Source organism: Ochlerotatus camptorhynchus, unplaced genomic scaffold (assembly GCF_037179485.1).
Source record: "Ochlerotatus camptorhynchus isolate MF236.1 unplaced genomic scaffold, CSIRO-AGI_Acam_v1.1 ptg000137l, whole genome shotgun sequence".
In the NCBI taxonomy this organism is placed as follows: domain Eukaryota; kingdom Metazoa; phylum Arthropoda; class Insecta; order Diptera; family Culicidae; genus Ochlerotatus; species Ochlerotatus camptorhynchus.
In genome coordinates this window covers 1,749,491-1,764,317 of record NW_027040627.1, presented here as the reverse complement: position 1 = coordinate 1,764,317, position 14,827 = coordinate 1,749,491, and the positions used below count along the sequence as shown (strand labels likewise).

At 39.5% G+C, this 14,827-nt stretch overlaps 2 protein-coding genes across 5 annotated transcripts in view; one reads left to right on the top strand and one right to left on the bottom strand.

Moving 5' to 3' along the window:
• LOC135700502 (uncharacterized) overlaps positions 1-14,827 on the bottom strand; it is a 430,325-nt gene that overhangs the window by 389,828 nt on the left and 25,670 nt on the right. The window lies entirely within an intron of this gene.
• Positions 1-14,827, top strand: part of LOC135700489 (uncharacterized) — a 325,126-nt gene that overhangs the window by 287,459 nt on the left and 22,840 nt on the right. For both annotated transcript variants that reach the window (XM_065221017.1, XM_065221016.1), the window contains one exon: positions 2,444-2,724. In XM_065221017.1, the coding sequence (XP_065077089.1) occupies positions 2,444-2,724 (281 nt within the window). The remainder of the gene's footprint in view (positions 1-2,443; positions 2,725-14,827) is intronic.

Here is a 14,827-nt window from a genome sequence, read left to right as displayed (position 1 = left end):
GAATTGCACCAGCTACTGGGAGAACTATCCATCGTCCACATTGCAAAAATTGGGCGACTACAGTGTGCTGGGCACGTCGTAAGAATGCTGCACGATGACCCAGTGAAAATGGTTCTAGAAAGCGACCCAAGAAGAAGAGGTGCGCAGCGGGCAAGGTGGATCGATCAAGTAGAAGGCGTCCTGCGGACCCTTCGCAGACTACGAGGCTGGCGAAGTGTGGCCATGGATCGAGTAGAGTGGAAACGATTTCTTCGGACAGCAGAGGACAAAAAGGCCTTAGCCTGATTGGTAAGGTAACTTGTACGTTTCGCTCTTCGTTGGCTACCCTGAAGTGATCCTTTCAACCTCCCTAGTTATGAAAATCGCTGAAATTTGATGTCCCAACAAATACTTCGTGTTCGCCGTAGCGTCTCTAAGGCTACCTTCATCGCTGATCTCGTACGATCGGACATTAATTGCGGTCCACTTCGGCAGCAGTTGAATGTCAATATCAGACGAGTCAATTTACGTTCTTATTATTTTTTCAACACCCTGGCTTCTCGCACAAGCTACGGCGCTAATAAGCCGTTAACTAGCATGTGCAAGATTTTCAACAAATGTTGTAACCGCTTTGATTTTAATATCTCCCGTGTTAGGCTTAAGAATCTGTGCGAGTATATTGAGTCAAGATTTTTATTCAAAACCTCAGAACATTTGTGATAAGGCTTTGAAAATTTCGAAATCATTGGAATGAAAAAAAAAAACTAGGTTCCTGAAGCTAGGTTCTTGGCACGATTGTTGCTGCTCTTTAGAAGAACGAGTGATGTTCATGTCGAATACTGCAATCTTTAATAAATGGTGAATTTTGGTTCTTTCTAAAATTGTTTCATATCATAAAAAAAAAACTTACAACTAACTGCCGGAAAACGAACAATTCCAACATTAATTAACTGTGAAATATGTGGCCTAAAAGTGACATCGTAGCAAAAAGAAATTTTCAACATATTTAAACACGTACATGCATGCTGGGGCAATAAGCCACATGACCAGTTCCAGACCAAATATGATAAAAACATAACAATTTGAACTCGACCTTCTCCGATTGCCATTAAACTTTAATTGCGTGTTATGGGCATTCATTCAATTTTTTGCAAAAGTTCGGCCATTTTGGATTTAGTAATTTTTATCAAAATGGCGTCAGTGACATTTTTCAATAAATTTTAGCACGAAAACGTAATTTATAATCAAAAGGACTTCTGAGACAAAGTTATCTTTTTTTTTTGTGATTTTGAATAAAAATTTCGATTTAGTGTTAAAAACTCTAATACACTCAAAGCTTTTTTTGAACACGTTTTTTTTACACGATTGGTTCTGCTGAGACTATATTAACAATTTCTCGCTAACGATACAACCATTCGACTTGATTCGAATCACATTATCCGATGCAAGCCACAGGTAATCTAATGGCTTACTTTAAAGTAAATCTTGAATATTTTTGATCTATGTTGCAAAATGACATAGACGCCATTTTGAATAAAATTAAAACATCCAAAATAACCGAATTTTCCTAAAAAAATCTGAATGTTTGCCCATAACACACAATTATGCGAAGTTTTATCCAAATCAGAAAAGGTCGAATCTTTCCGATTCGTCATTTGGCGTGGAACTGTTCACATACAACACGACGACCACATATTCCAGAGACGATAATAAGTATGTACAACAACCAAATAATCCCGTAAGTAGTCACAAGGCAGGCAAGCAAGCGACTGGGGTTCTGCAATCCTCTCTATCCTCTGGACAACTGCACAATTCAAATTGTGACACCTCTTTCGGTATGACCAATAGTAAAAGACCACCCCAGAAGCAGCAGCAGCAGCAGCGGGTGGTAGACGTGCACTCGAGTGTCCCACGATATTACCCTAGACGTTTTGGTTTCTCAGTTTGTTTTACCACAAACTTCTCCAAGCCATACGGAGCTGCCAAAGCTATAGGCGAGGGAGGAGATGGTCTCATTGGACTTCTGGAAATAAAACATGCATGAAATCAATTTCACTCCGAATAATGTGTGACTGGCGAAACGTGGGGCCACGCTGCGTTGGGGGTATAGAGTGAAATGCGGGCTTTCGGCATGGGGGAAACTAAACTACTTCGTCTTGTTGCACAATGTCAGGGAGAAGGAGTTAAGAGAGTTGTGAACATGGAAATCGGCCCATGTTCAGTGCCTTGGTCGGTCGGTCGGTCCACAAAAGCCACTCCGAGACAAAGTTTGGCTTGCCAAACAGAGAAGAATGATTCAAATCCCAAGTCACGAGTAGTTTGCTTTACACGCCTGTTAACAACATTAAACTTTTCGTGTTTGTTTTTCCTTCCCTACTATGGAGAGGAATGAGAATTAAAGTAGTTTTGCGTTTGTATGGAAATATCAATTCTAATTAGAAAATTTCTTCATTATTTTCCACAGCTTTAACCGCAGTGCTCGCACTGGTCGGAGCAGCATCCCTGTCGCCGGAGAGTAACCAATACCACTATGGAGGAAGTAATTTCCCTCTGCAACGGTATGCCACGGCCAAGGGTCGACCCCCACCCCCACGACTGATGTCCCGTGCGGATAATCTGGTGCCCCTCAACAATCAAACCCTGGACCGGAACCGACGATTGATTCCGTACATGACGTTCTACATCCCATCATCTAATGGCGACTTCAGTCTGCCAATCAATCAGGCGTATAATTATATGCCCATTGTAAGTAGCCTCTCAAAGCTGGACAGATTGTTTTGGGACGGGAGATTTGCTAGTGTCACACAGATTAGAAGCTGTTGTGTGGGGATGTCGTGGTTTGCTGGGTTACATTTCTAAACAGGGGTAGGAATTTGCACATGATATTTAGATAAACACTAAATAGGTTTGATTTCCCTAATGTCAGCCAAAATGGACCCTAAAACTTTGTTCATTATTAGCAATACTGGGTGGTTTCTATAATACACTCATTTCTTTTCGACGCAATTTTAGTTTCGTCCGTTTTTTGATCGTGTGATCTCAAATTGCAACCCAATTTAATGCAACTAGTTTCAAAAAAAAAATATATATATATATAATGGAAGTAAAATTTTTGTATTCATCCTAAATCAACTCGTACCTAAGTGAAACAATCGCGAACCTGTTAAACCTGCCTGGTCGAAATCAGAGCTTAAGCGATTGAAAAAAATTAAAGTTGCTACTCTTCGTAAACACAGCAAATACCGAACCGATTAAACGAAAGCATGCTATTTCTAAAGCGAACACGGATTACAAGCGACTCAACAACCAACTGTACCATGCACACCAGCTTCAGCGTCGTCTGAAATCAAATCCTAAGAGCTCTTGGCGTCATGTGAATGCCCAAAGAAAGGAAAGCGGACTACCCTCAAGTATGACGAACGGCGTAGTGGAAGTGGACTCTATCGTGGGTATTGCCGACTTGTTTCGCACACAATTCAGCAGTGTTTTCAACAACGAACGACGCAGCTCTCAGGATGTAATCGCTGCGTCTAGTAACGTCACTTCCTCAACCTTCTCCAGCCATCCATTTTCTAATACCAGCGAAATAGTAATTTCAGCCGGGAGGCAGCTAAAAACTTCGGTTCAGATGGTGTACCGTCGTTAGTCCTCAAGCGCTGCCTGTCAGCTCTCACGACACCTACGTTTTCAATCTCTCCTCGATGTCAGGCGTTTTTCCAGCTTGCTGCAAAGAGTCTTCCGTGTTCCCAATCCTCAAGAAAGGCTGCAAAAGGACTGTTTCAAACTACCGAGTTGATTATACTCGAAAAATTGGTTCAAAGTTTTGCACACTGTTTCTCGACGGATCAGCATGGCTTAATTTTTTATATCTTTCTTAAGGAGACTTTTAGCCCTGGGCTGTTTCGTCTCCCGCATGGCTTCATGCCTAAGCGTTCCACGACAACCAATTTAGTTACGTTCACTTCGTTCATCATATGTGAAGTAGAACGTGACCATCAAGTAGATGCCATCTACACAGACCTCTCCGCAGCATTTAACAAAATGAACCATGACATTACTTACTTATCTTGGTCCGACATCCCACAGGGTTGCACCTGCATCACAATGTTACGCCAATTCACTCGGTCCGTGGCTGCTTGTCTTCAATTTCTTGACCGTTCCACACTTCCAAGATCCTACTCCACATGGTCTAACCACCTTGCTCGCTGTGCTCCTCTTCGTATTGTACCGGCCGGATTCGAGGCAAACACCATTTTTTGCGGGATTGTTGACCGGCATTCTAAAAACGTATCCCGCCCATCGTACCCGTCCAGCTTTCGCAACTTTCTGGATACAGGGTTCGCCATAGAGTTGCGTCAGCTCGTGGTTCATCCTTCGCCTCCATACACCGTTCTCACATACCCCGCCAAAGATGGTCCTAAGCACTCGTCGTTCGAAAACACCCAGTGCTTGCAGGTCCTCCTCGAGCATCGTCCACGTCTCGTGCCCGTAGAGAACTACCGGTCTTATCAGCGTCTTGTACATGGTACATTTAGTACGGAGGTGAAGTTTACCCGACCTCATGGTCTTGTGGAGTCCGCAGTAAGCACGACTTCCGGCAATAATACGCCGATTAATTTCTCTGCTGCAGTTGTTATCCGACGTCACCAATGATCCGAATTCATCCACCACCCCGAACTCATCTCCGTCGATTGTCACGCTTCTGCCTATGCGAACCCTATCCCGCTCGGTTCCTCCAGCTAACAGATACTTTGTCTTCGACGTATTCACCTTTAATCTAACCTTCTCTGCTTCACGTTTCAGCCTGGTGTGCTGCTCCGCCTCGGCCTGAAACGTTCTCCCCACAATGTCTACGTCGTCAACGAAGCAGATGAACTGGCTGGACTTATTGAAGATCGTGCCCCGCATGTTAAAGCCCGCACGTTTTATTACACCTTCTAGCGCAATGTTGAACAGGGGGCAGGAAAGACCATCGCCTTGTCGAAGTCCTTTGCGAGTTTCAAACGAGTCCGATAACGCACCCGATACACCATCCATCGTAGCCCTGATCAGTCTAGTCAGCTTCCCGGGAAACCCGTTCTCGTCCATAATCTTCCATAGCTCTTCACGGTTAATAGTATCATAAGCGGGCCTTGAAATCGTTGAATAGGTGGTGCGTAGGGACTTGATATTCACGACACTTTTGAAAGGATCTGCCGCAACGTAAAGATTTGGTCCGTTGTCGATCGCCCGTCCATAAAACCGGCTTGATAACTTCCCACAAATTTGCTTGCTAGCGGCGATAAACGGCGAAAGATGATCTGGGAAAGCACTTTGTAGGCCGCGTTAAGAAGAGTGATCGTAGAGATGAACTAGCCTAACGCTAAAAATCTCTTTAATAAAGCCTTAAAAAAAAGAAGAGTGATCGCTCGATAGTTCTCACATTCTAGTTTGTCGCCTTTTTATATACTTGGCATATTACTCGCTCTTTCCACTCCTCCGGTAGCTGTTCTATATCCCAGATTCTGCGTTGGCTAAATACTACAGGATAGGTGTTCACGATGGCTTGCTTACTCGGCTCTACTCCTACCTGACTGGAGACTATGATTCTTCATCCTTCACCGAGACATCCGGCGTTCCCCAAGGGAGCCATCTTGGGCCATTTCTGTTTCTGCTGTACATGAATGGCGTCAACACCATCCTGAAATGTCTTAAACTATCGTATTCGGACGACCTGAAATTCTATCTCGTGGTAAAAAAAAACCTAGTGATTCTTGCAGCAACAATTGGAAGTCTTCGCTGAGTGGTGTCGTATTAATCGTATGTCACAGAATGTCTCGAAATGCTCTGTAATTTCCTCTGGCCGCAAGCGTTCGCTTCTTCACCATGACTACACCCTGACGGGCAAAAAATTGAAACGTGAATCAACTATCAAGTATCTGGGAATACTGATCTACTCTAAGCTCAGCTTTCGGGATCATGTTGCATACGTAGTATCCAAGGCTTCCTCACAACTCGGGTTCATCTTCCACTTCGCCAAAAAATCAAAGATGTATACTGCCTAAAAGCATTATACTGTTCGTTGGTGCGACCTATTCTGGAGTATTCGACGGTCGTGTGGTCTCCACACGAAACCTTTCGTATTGAAGCTATTCAACGGAAGTTCATCCGATATGCTTTAAGGCATTTTCGCTGGAATGACCCAACAAATCTGCCTAGCTACGAAAACCGTTGTATGCTTATCAACTTAGAGCTTTTGGATGCGAGATTTAACGTGGCGAGCTTCGTCGTTGATCTTCTTCAGGGAAACATTGACTGTTCTACCCTGCTGAGTAGTATCGACATCAATACTCGCCGCCATAATCTACGATCGCATGCTTTCCTTAACAACAGCCTCTCACGAACCAACTAAAGATGGAATGAGCCCATGCGGAGGATGAGTCGCATCTTTAACAGATGCTGCAATCAAATATTAAAAAAATTTCAATGTTTCCCGTTTTATAAATAAGTGCAATTTCAAGAGTTAATTTGTCTAAAATAAGTATTCTGTCATTGGGGTGAATATTTTACCTGTTGACCATAACATAAATAAATAATTCAGAGTGTGGGCCCACGGCTGAAAGTCTCTCTAATAAAGGAAAACAAATCAGAGTGTCGACTAAATTAAAAAAAAAACAAAGTTCCCTGAAATTCCCAGCAATTAAAAAAAAATCCAGATGCAGTGCCTACCCGTTTTTGGCAACACAACCCGATCAGCTATTTCTTTCCTCAGATATATAGTGCTTTCTGGCCACAGAGTTCTTTCCAGAATTCTTCTAAAACTAATTTGAAATTTCCACTGGAAGTCCCTTGAAAATTTCTTTAAAACAGTCCAGAAATTATCATTAGAGCATTCCAAAAAATGATTCAAATTCGTCCTTAGATTCTAATCAAATTTTAAACTGGAAGCTAATTTGTTTTTATTTTTTTCCGTAGAATTCCGATGTAATTCATCTCAGATTCTCGACAAAAAAATGAAAGGGGTCTATTGGGGGAAAATTATCCTGGAGCTCCCTCAAAATTCTTCTGGGAATTGCGTGGAATTCACAATATTTGAATTGCGTTTGTAATTAAAGGGTGATACGGTCAAAATTTGGTCAAGGGAAAACGCGTGTAAATCGGTGAAATCGTTTATTTAAAAAATCAAATTAAATTTCTTTTTCAAGTTCAATTAGTATAAAATTCAGGAAAAATATTCAGTTAGGCTTCCGCTTTTCCAAATCCGAATTGCCGGGCCTTACGCTTGACCCCTGCCATCAGATTTTGTACAGCCACCTTGTCCACCTTCTTCGCCGCAGAAAGCCAGTTTGCCTTGAACTGCTACTCGCCCTTAGCAGTTTTTTTGGTCTTCTTTAGGTTCCGCTTGACAATAGCCCAGTATTTCTCAATTGGGCGGAGCTCTGGCGTGTTGGGAGGGTTCTTGTCCTTGGGAATCACCTGCACGTTGTTGGCGGCGTACCACTCCATGGCCTTTTTACCGTAATGGCAAGATGCCAAATCCGGCCAAAACAGTACGGAACAACTGTTTTTCTTCAGGAAAGGCAGCAGACGTTTATTCAAACACTCTTTCACGTAAATTTCTTGGTTGACAGTCCCGGAAGCTATGAAAATGCTGCTTTTCAAGCCACAGGTACAGATGGCTTGCCAAACCAGATATTTCTTTGCGAACTTTGACAGTTTCTTGTGCTTGAAAACATCTGCTACCTTTCCCCTTCCTTTTGCCGTATAAAACTCCTGTCCCGGAAGCTGCTTGTAGTCGGCTTTGACGTAGGTTTCGTCGTCCATTACCACGCAGTCAAACTTCGTCAGCATCGTCGTGTACAGCCTCCGGGATCGCGCTTTGGCTGTCGTATTTTGTTTATCATCGCGATTTGGAGTCACTACCTTCTTGTAAGTCGATAGTCCGGCTCGTTTTTTGGCTCGATGCACGGTTGTAGACGATACACCCAGCTTATTTGCGGCATCTCGGAGAGAGAGGTTAGGGTTTCGCTTGAAACTACCGGCAACTCTCTTTGTCGTCTCAGCGGCTTCCGGTTTTCGATTTCCCCCCGATCCAGACTTCCTGGCTGTCGACAAACGTTCCCCAAACACTTTAATTACATTTGTAACGGTTGATTTGGCAACTTTGCGTGCGAGTAGCTCGGATTTTCGCGATGCGCGAGCAAAATTTTGATACGCTGCTCTTCTTGCTTGGACGGCATTTTGACAACTGAAGAGTGAATTCCAAAATCAAAATAGGAGCAACATTCTACACACACACACCTTCAAAATCAGGGGTGTTCAGGTTTTTTAAATGCAAAATTGAAAGAAATACGTCAAGTTGATATTGACCAAATTTTGACCGTATCACCCTTTATGGATCTAAGATTGGGCCCATCGCTAAAAATCTGCTATTAATCAATTTTATCTAGATAAACGCGTTATTGGGACGATACTAATGAATATTTTTGGATGCTATTGAAAAGTTAGTCGATTGTTGAATTTATGTATGGGCCCAAATTAGGGACACTTAGGCTGACATTACCTGTATTTCCCCTATCTTCCGAGGAAATTGTGAAAGTTCAAGGAAGTTCATAGAATCAGGCTTGCAATCGCTCATTACAGCTAAAATGCTATTTTTCGTAATTATGAAACAATGAGATACTAAAATGATAATTTTTATTAGTAAGATGCAAGAAGAGGTGGTAAAGTTTGTGTATGACTTATAAAATTTGTCAATTTTGCCTTCAGAAGGTCAAAATTAGCGATTTTATGATCGCTGATTGCTCGCTCATCGGGTTGCTCATCGTTACAGCTAATCGTTAGTTGGGACCTTCTGAAAGCAAAATTGACAAATTTTATATGTCATACACAAACTTTACCACCTCTTCTTGCATCTTACAAATAAAAATTATCATTATAGTATCTCATTGTTTCATGATTACGAAAAATAGCATTTTAGCTGTAATGAGCAATTGCAAGCCTGCATAGAATATCAAGGAATTTCGTAGAACTTCAGGGAAATGTGAAGAACTTCATACCTGTGCCGTGTTGAGCTGTTGAATATTTCCAGAAGAATAATCACACTGAAGTCTTGGGTGTTTACGATAATTTCTGAGCATGCTGGTATCTTTTTAGATTATTTCGAAGAACTTTGAACTCTTGGACAGTCTATTGAGTTCGCTCTTAGTATTCTCCCAATATTTCAGATGAATTATCTCAGAATTTTTTTTTTAGTTCGTCTAAATGCTTTCCGGAACTTACATTTGAAATCATTTGTCATACTCAATTCAATGGAATTATTCTTAGAACTGAATTTATTTCTAAAATCGCTTTGGATTTTCTCCTTCCCCTAAAATAAACTTACAGTTTCTAAATTCTCCTTATAAATAAATGTACACACTAAAAAAATCTGAATTTTACTGGTGATGTAAACATCCATGCATGCAAACATTCATGCATGTAAACTTCCTTTTCACGTAAACTAGCAGCTTGCAAGAAATGTTGCAAACAAAAATGGAAAGTTGCATACAATATATGGAATATTGCATGACATGTCTCATAAATTTACACGATTTACAATGTAAATTTGTATGATTTATGACGCTCCATTTATGTGCATCATAGTAACGGAAATTTACACTACTTTTTTTTAGCTGTGTAGTTCTACAAACATATTCCTTAGATTTAGCATAGCAAATGTACTAGTACAAATCGTGGGTGGTCTTAGATACCTTAGATGTCCCTCCGGAAGCTTCTTTGAAGGACAGTGAGTTTATAGCAGTTTACCGATCTTTGTACAAGTTGAACGAATTCCGAGTAGAGCAAGTTTTGAACCTTATCCCCAAATCGGTAGGTCTGGCCACCCTGGGTAGAAAGATGACGTTTGCGATTCCTTATGTATCATCCACTGATTTGTATTTATCTATGCGGCAATGATGTGCGGTAGAAACGAAGAGAAGCTATGTGCAGTTCAAAGTTGTATACAATCATTGAACATTTGGTGAACTGTTGAGATCGTTTTTTTTTTGTATTTAACCATCGTTTTTCGTTTCGTTCATTCATTTGGTGCAACAAAACTGAATACTCTTATTCGGTAAAGGTGTCTGACACTTCACTCATTTGTGAATATCTACGCACACTACTGTGCCATTTAAATCCAACGAGTGCGAGTCAGAGGGAAACAGGTTAGTGGGAAAATACACCGTCGATTCATACATGTGTGATAGATAGAGAAAGACGATTCAGCATCGAAAAGGTCTATTGGCTCAAAACGCACTCCTGGGGTAAAATGGCCCTGCGCTGTTTTTCATAGCTTTCCGATTGTCAATTCGTGAATGTGACAATCAGCATTGCTAGTTCAGTGCTTGAATTACCATTCTGGCACATGATATTTCCAGAATTAGTAATGGATAAGCAACGAAAAACTGCACGGGGCCATTTTACCCCAGGGGTGCATTATGGGCTACTCTTCCCTACATTCCACGATTTTGCGCAAGATTTCTTCTTCTGATGCTAACGCCCAAACTAAACATAAAGCCTTCCCCTGACTTAAAAAAACAGGGGTTAACCGACATGCACCATATTTGTCGAATGAGCCATCTCGAAAAAATCTTGCTGAGATTCTCGAAAAAATCTTGCTGAGATGAAATTGAGAATCGATTGGGTTCTATAGATTGAGAATGTTTTATGCAGGTGAGATAGCTTGTGTGGATGGTTATCGGGCGCAGACGGAAAGACGTGTGAAAATCGATTCTAATACCTATGTTACGCTAGTAACAAAGGTAAAAACGAGACTTGAAATGTTTTGTTTTGTTTTTGAACATGCATATTTCCTAGAAATTTTAAATTTGAACTAGTTGTGGACTTGAAAGCTATAATACTTCAATACATTTTCAAGAATCTGGAGTCAAAGCCCATGCACAGTTTTAAAAGCTTGTGGAATTTTATTATAATTTCTTAGGACCTCATTTCGAGGAAGTTCTGGGAAAAAAGAAATTCTACTCAAAACTATCAAGCTTCACAAGAAATCTAAAATTCCTCAGAACTACCTTAAAAGCAGATTGCATTTGATGTTTTTCTGACAGATTTTTTTCCCAGAACTTCTCGAAATGAGGTCCTAAGAAATTATAATAAAATTCCACAAGCTTTTAAAACTGTGCATGGACTTTGACTCCAGAAACCCTGAATTGAATTGAAAGCAAATTTTAATGAAAACTCTTAGTAATTTTTGACAGGGTGGCTAGTGACTTTTCATTTTGAAATTCCCGGTTTATTCCCGGTTTTCCCGGTTCAAATCATATTAATTCCCCGGTTGTTAATATTCAACATAAAACGAAATTGTACGCATTTTTTAAAACGTGGCCAACTTGGAGGTTATTTATGGGAAAAATAAAAGCAAAATGACAGAAAAGTATTTTCTAAAGCTAAAGAAAAAATTCAACTCTATGAGTCACGCAATGTATTCAAAACGAGCCGAAGATGAACCAGCGTCTGGCTGAAAATCTCCTTAATAAAGACAACCAACCAATCAACCATCCATGTATTCAAAACAATTTATTGATTTTTCGAGATACTTTTAAAAATCAAATTCTACCAATTGTTATGCTCGATACATCTTATGATTTCAAATCCCTAGAATTTATTGAGTATCAGAAATTAACGTCACTAGGGCAAATACTATCTGGATGAATAGGTTATAAAACAGAATTTTGAAGAATAAGAGATTTAATTTTAAAAATATCAGAAAAAATTAACTTGATACAAATGAGAATTAGGGGAAACGCTCCTATAGTTGCGGTACGTTAGAAGCGTTAGGTTCCTATAGTTGTGTATGGAGACTCCATACACAACTATAGGAACCTAACGCTTCTAACGTACCGCAACTATAGGAGCGTTTATAGAGCAAATTGTTAGGAATATCGGAAAAAGAAAATGTGTCTTGACTCCGTTGTCTACATTAACATAAATATTAACCTTACAGCACTCGCGCTGGTGTACATAGTTAAACACGACATAAATATGTAAAACCTACTGACATTGTAACTCGCTCAACGTGAAAGTAAACATGGTTAATTAAATTTAATACCCACGTCAAGGGGTAGGTCACTCGGCACACCAATCTTGGGTCATCTTTTTTGTCAGTGTGCCGCAAGTTTGCCGCAAGTGTACCGATTGTGCCGGTCATAGAGCAAGCTGCGATTGTTTGTTAAATACCCAACCCAGCAACCCGGTATTTCTGACACCTTGAATGTTTTGGTTTGAAATCGCAAGGATAAATCGGATTGAGGATGACGCGGGAAGTGACGGGTGTTGGTGTTTTATGTTCATAGGATGATAAGGCAGACCAGAAACCTAACCTATCGTGCTGTGAAAAACAACGGTCTATCAACGGTCGGAAAGATGGGGTACATTGTTGGAAACTGACTATATAGAGGATGATGAATAGACTTCTGTAGTTTGTTTTGTGTGAGTTGCATCATTATTTGAAATAAGGGTGCTAATGGGGTCTGAATAACTGCCTCTTTCTGTTGAACCCACTCTAGAACCTACATTTCGTATTTATATCTAAAAGTAAACTGTTGGACTGAGTTCCTCTGGTATATTCAATTAGAGGATGTTCCTGAATATATATTCAAACAGCAAGTCATGATGTGAATAACTTCAATTACAGTTATCCAGCAGTGCTTCCATTTTATTTATAATTGTAATTATAATTTGTAATTTTTGAAGATATCAAAAGGAGCTGTGAAAAAAAACTTTAGAGACAATTCCTACGTGATTCCGAGGAGATTTGTATGTGGACCGTGAAAAAAAAAAGAATCATTCCTAGAGAATTTAATTAGAATTCAACAAAACACAGAGTTTTAAGAGTATTCCGACGATAATTAAAACCCTAGTGTGAAAGATTCATCACAGAGCTGCAACAAAATGTATTGCTAATAATTAGAAAGAAATTCTTTAAAATACTCCAAGGGGTTTCTAAATAAAATTTCGAGTGATGTATCCTGTTATAATTATTACGCCGAGCGTTTTCTGTTTAATTTCAGAAGAAATCCATGATAATTCAGAGCAGAATTCCAAGTTAATTCTGGAATTCATATCATGAGATTTTTTTTTTTGAATAAAATTCAAACTCCGGAAAAGAATAGTTCAGTTTCAGTTTTTATAAATATTTGTTTCTTAAGTCCAGCATCTTCAACATTTTGTTTTAAGGATCATGCACCTTTCATCTGAAACGACGAAAATCAATTTGAAATATGACAGAGTGATTAAATTCTAAAAACAATAAGACGGGAATCTGAAGAAAATTATGCACTTTTAGAGAAAGACATTCATTTGGTAAAGAATCACTCTGTTTCAACAGTTTATTCTGAAATTCTGGTCTCAAAATTTATTCCTATTGTGTGGTTAATTTATTTTTCCCGGTTCTCTCATCGAATTCCCGGGTTTATCCCGGTTTTCCCGGTTACTATTCAAATTCCCGGATATTTCCCGGTATTCCCGGTTTTCCCGGTTCACTGGCCACCCTGTTTTGAGGAGCACAACTCCTTCAGAGGAAAATTCCAAGGGTCTTCTGAGGATAATTTCATAAAGTTTGTGGGAGAAAACGAATCCGGGTCCTTGGAATCTTTTTGAAAATACTAAAAGGATGATTACAATTAAATCTGAGAATAACTCCAGAACATCTTCAAAGGTATTCGGAAAATAAATTCAGGAGAGTTTGCCTAACAAATTATGAGAAGAAAGCTAAGGAATGCCAATAAATTCTTAGGAGACTGAATTCTTTCTGTGAGTAGAATTCCAAGGGAAGATTCAAAAAGAAATTTGAAATGAATTCAATGAATATTCGGAGAATCTTTCCAAAGGGTTTCTTATTGTTGTGAATTTCAAGATAAATTGAATTTGAAGCATCATCGAAATGTTGAGGTATGTTTCAATGGAAATCAGAATGGACTATTCTGAGGTCTTCAGAACTACTTGAAAGTTCCCAAATTTGTCCTGAAGTTAATGAAACTGCTTTGCAGTTCTTTTTTGTTTGAGAAACTAGCTTGATGCTCACAATACTTCTCATTAAATTCTTAAACTTCCTTAAAGTTTCCTCAATTTTTCTAACGATCATAGATCTCTTTTAAAGGTTTAACAATTCGCTGAAGTTCCATAAACTCTCTTATGTTAACAGAACTGCTCTGAGGTTCTCTGTTCTTTTCTGAAATTCTCAAAACTTCTCCAAGGTTTTTGCAGTTCATGAAGCTTGTTGTACTGCGCTGAATTTAATTAAACCATCCTAAAAATGTTTAAGCTTCACTGAATTTCTAAACTCATGGGAAGACCTCAATTAAATTTTCAACGTAACCTGAAGTTATCTGAAAATCTGGGAAGTGCCTTAAATTTTCACTAATTTTCTGAAACTAGTGGAACTGACCTCCCCTGAAATTCTTTCAATTTTCGAAGCTTACTAAACTTCTTTCAGATGCTCCCGCATTTTGCTAATGTTAATTAAAATTCCTGAAGTTCGCGGATATCCTCTTTAGCTCCATAGATTTCTATGAAGTTCTCGAAATGTTTCTGACGATCACTGTCCTTCTGTGAATTTCTGTATTTCAGGAACTTTTGTGCTCCTGCAATTTTCATGGAATTAGAGCGACATAATTAATATGTTTCTATGATTTTCTCTGAAGTTGTCAAGATTTTTCTGAAGTTCATGAAACTTCCCGTAAATTATTGGCACTAATTTAAAACTTTTTCAAATAGTCTAGACTTTCCTGGTGGTATTAAAACTGCCTAAATGATTATTGAATTTAATCAAAGTTCTCTAGACTGCCCTGAATTTATCAGTATTTTTTAAGAA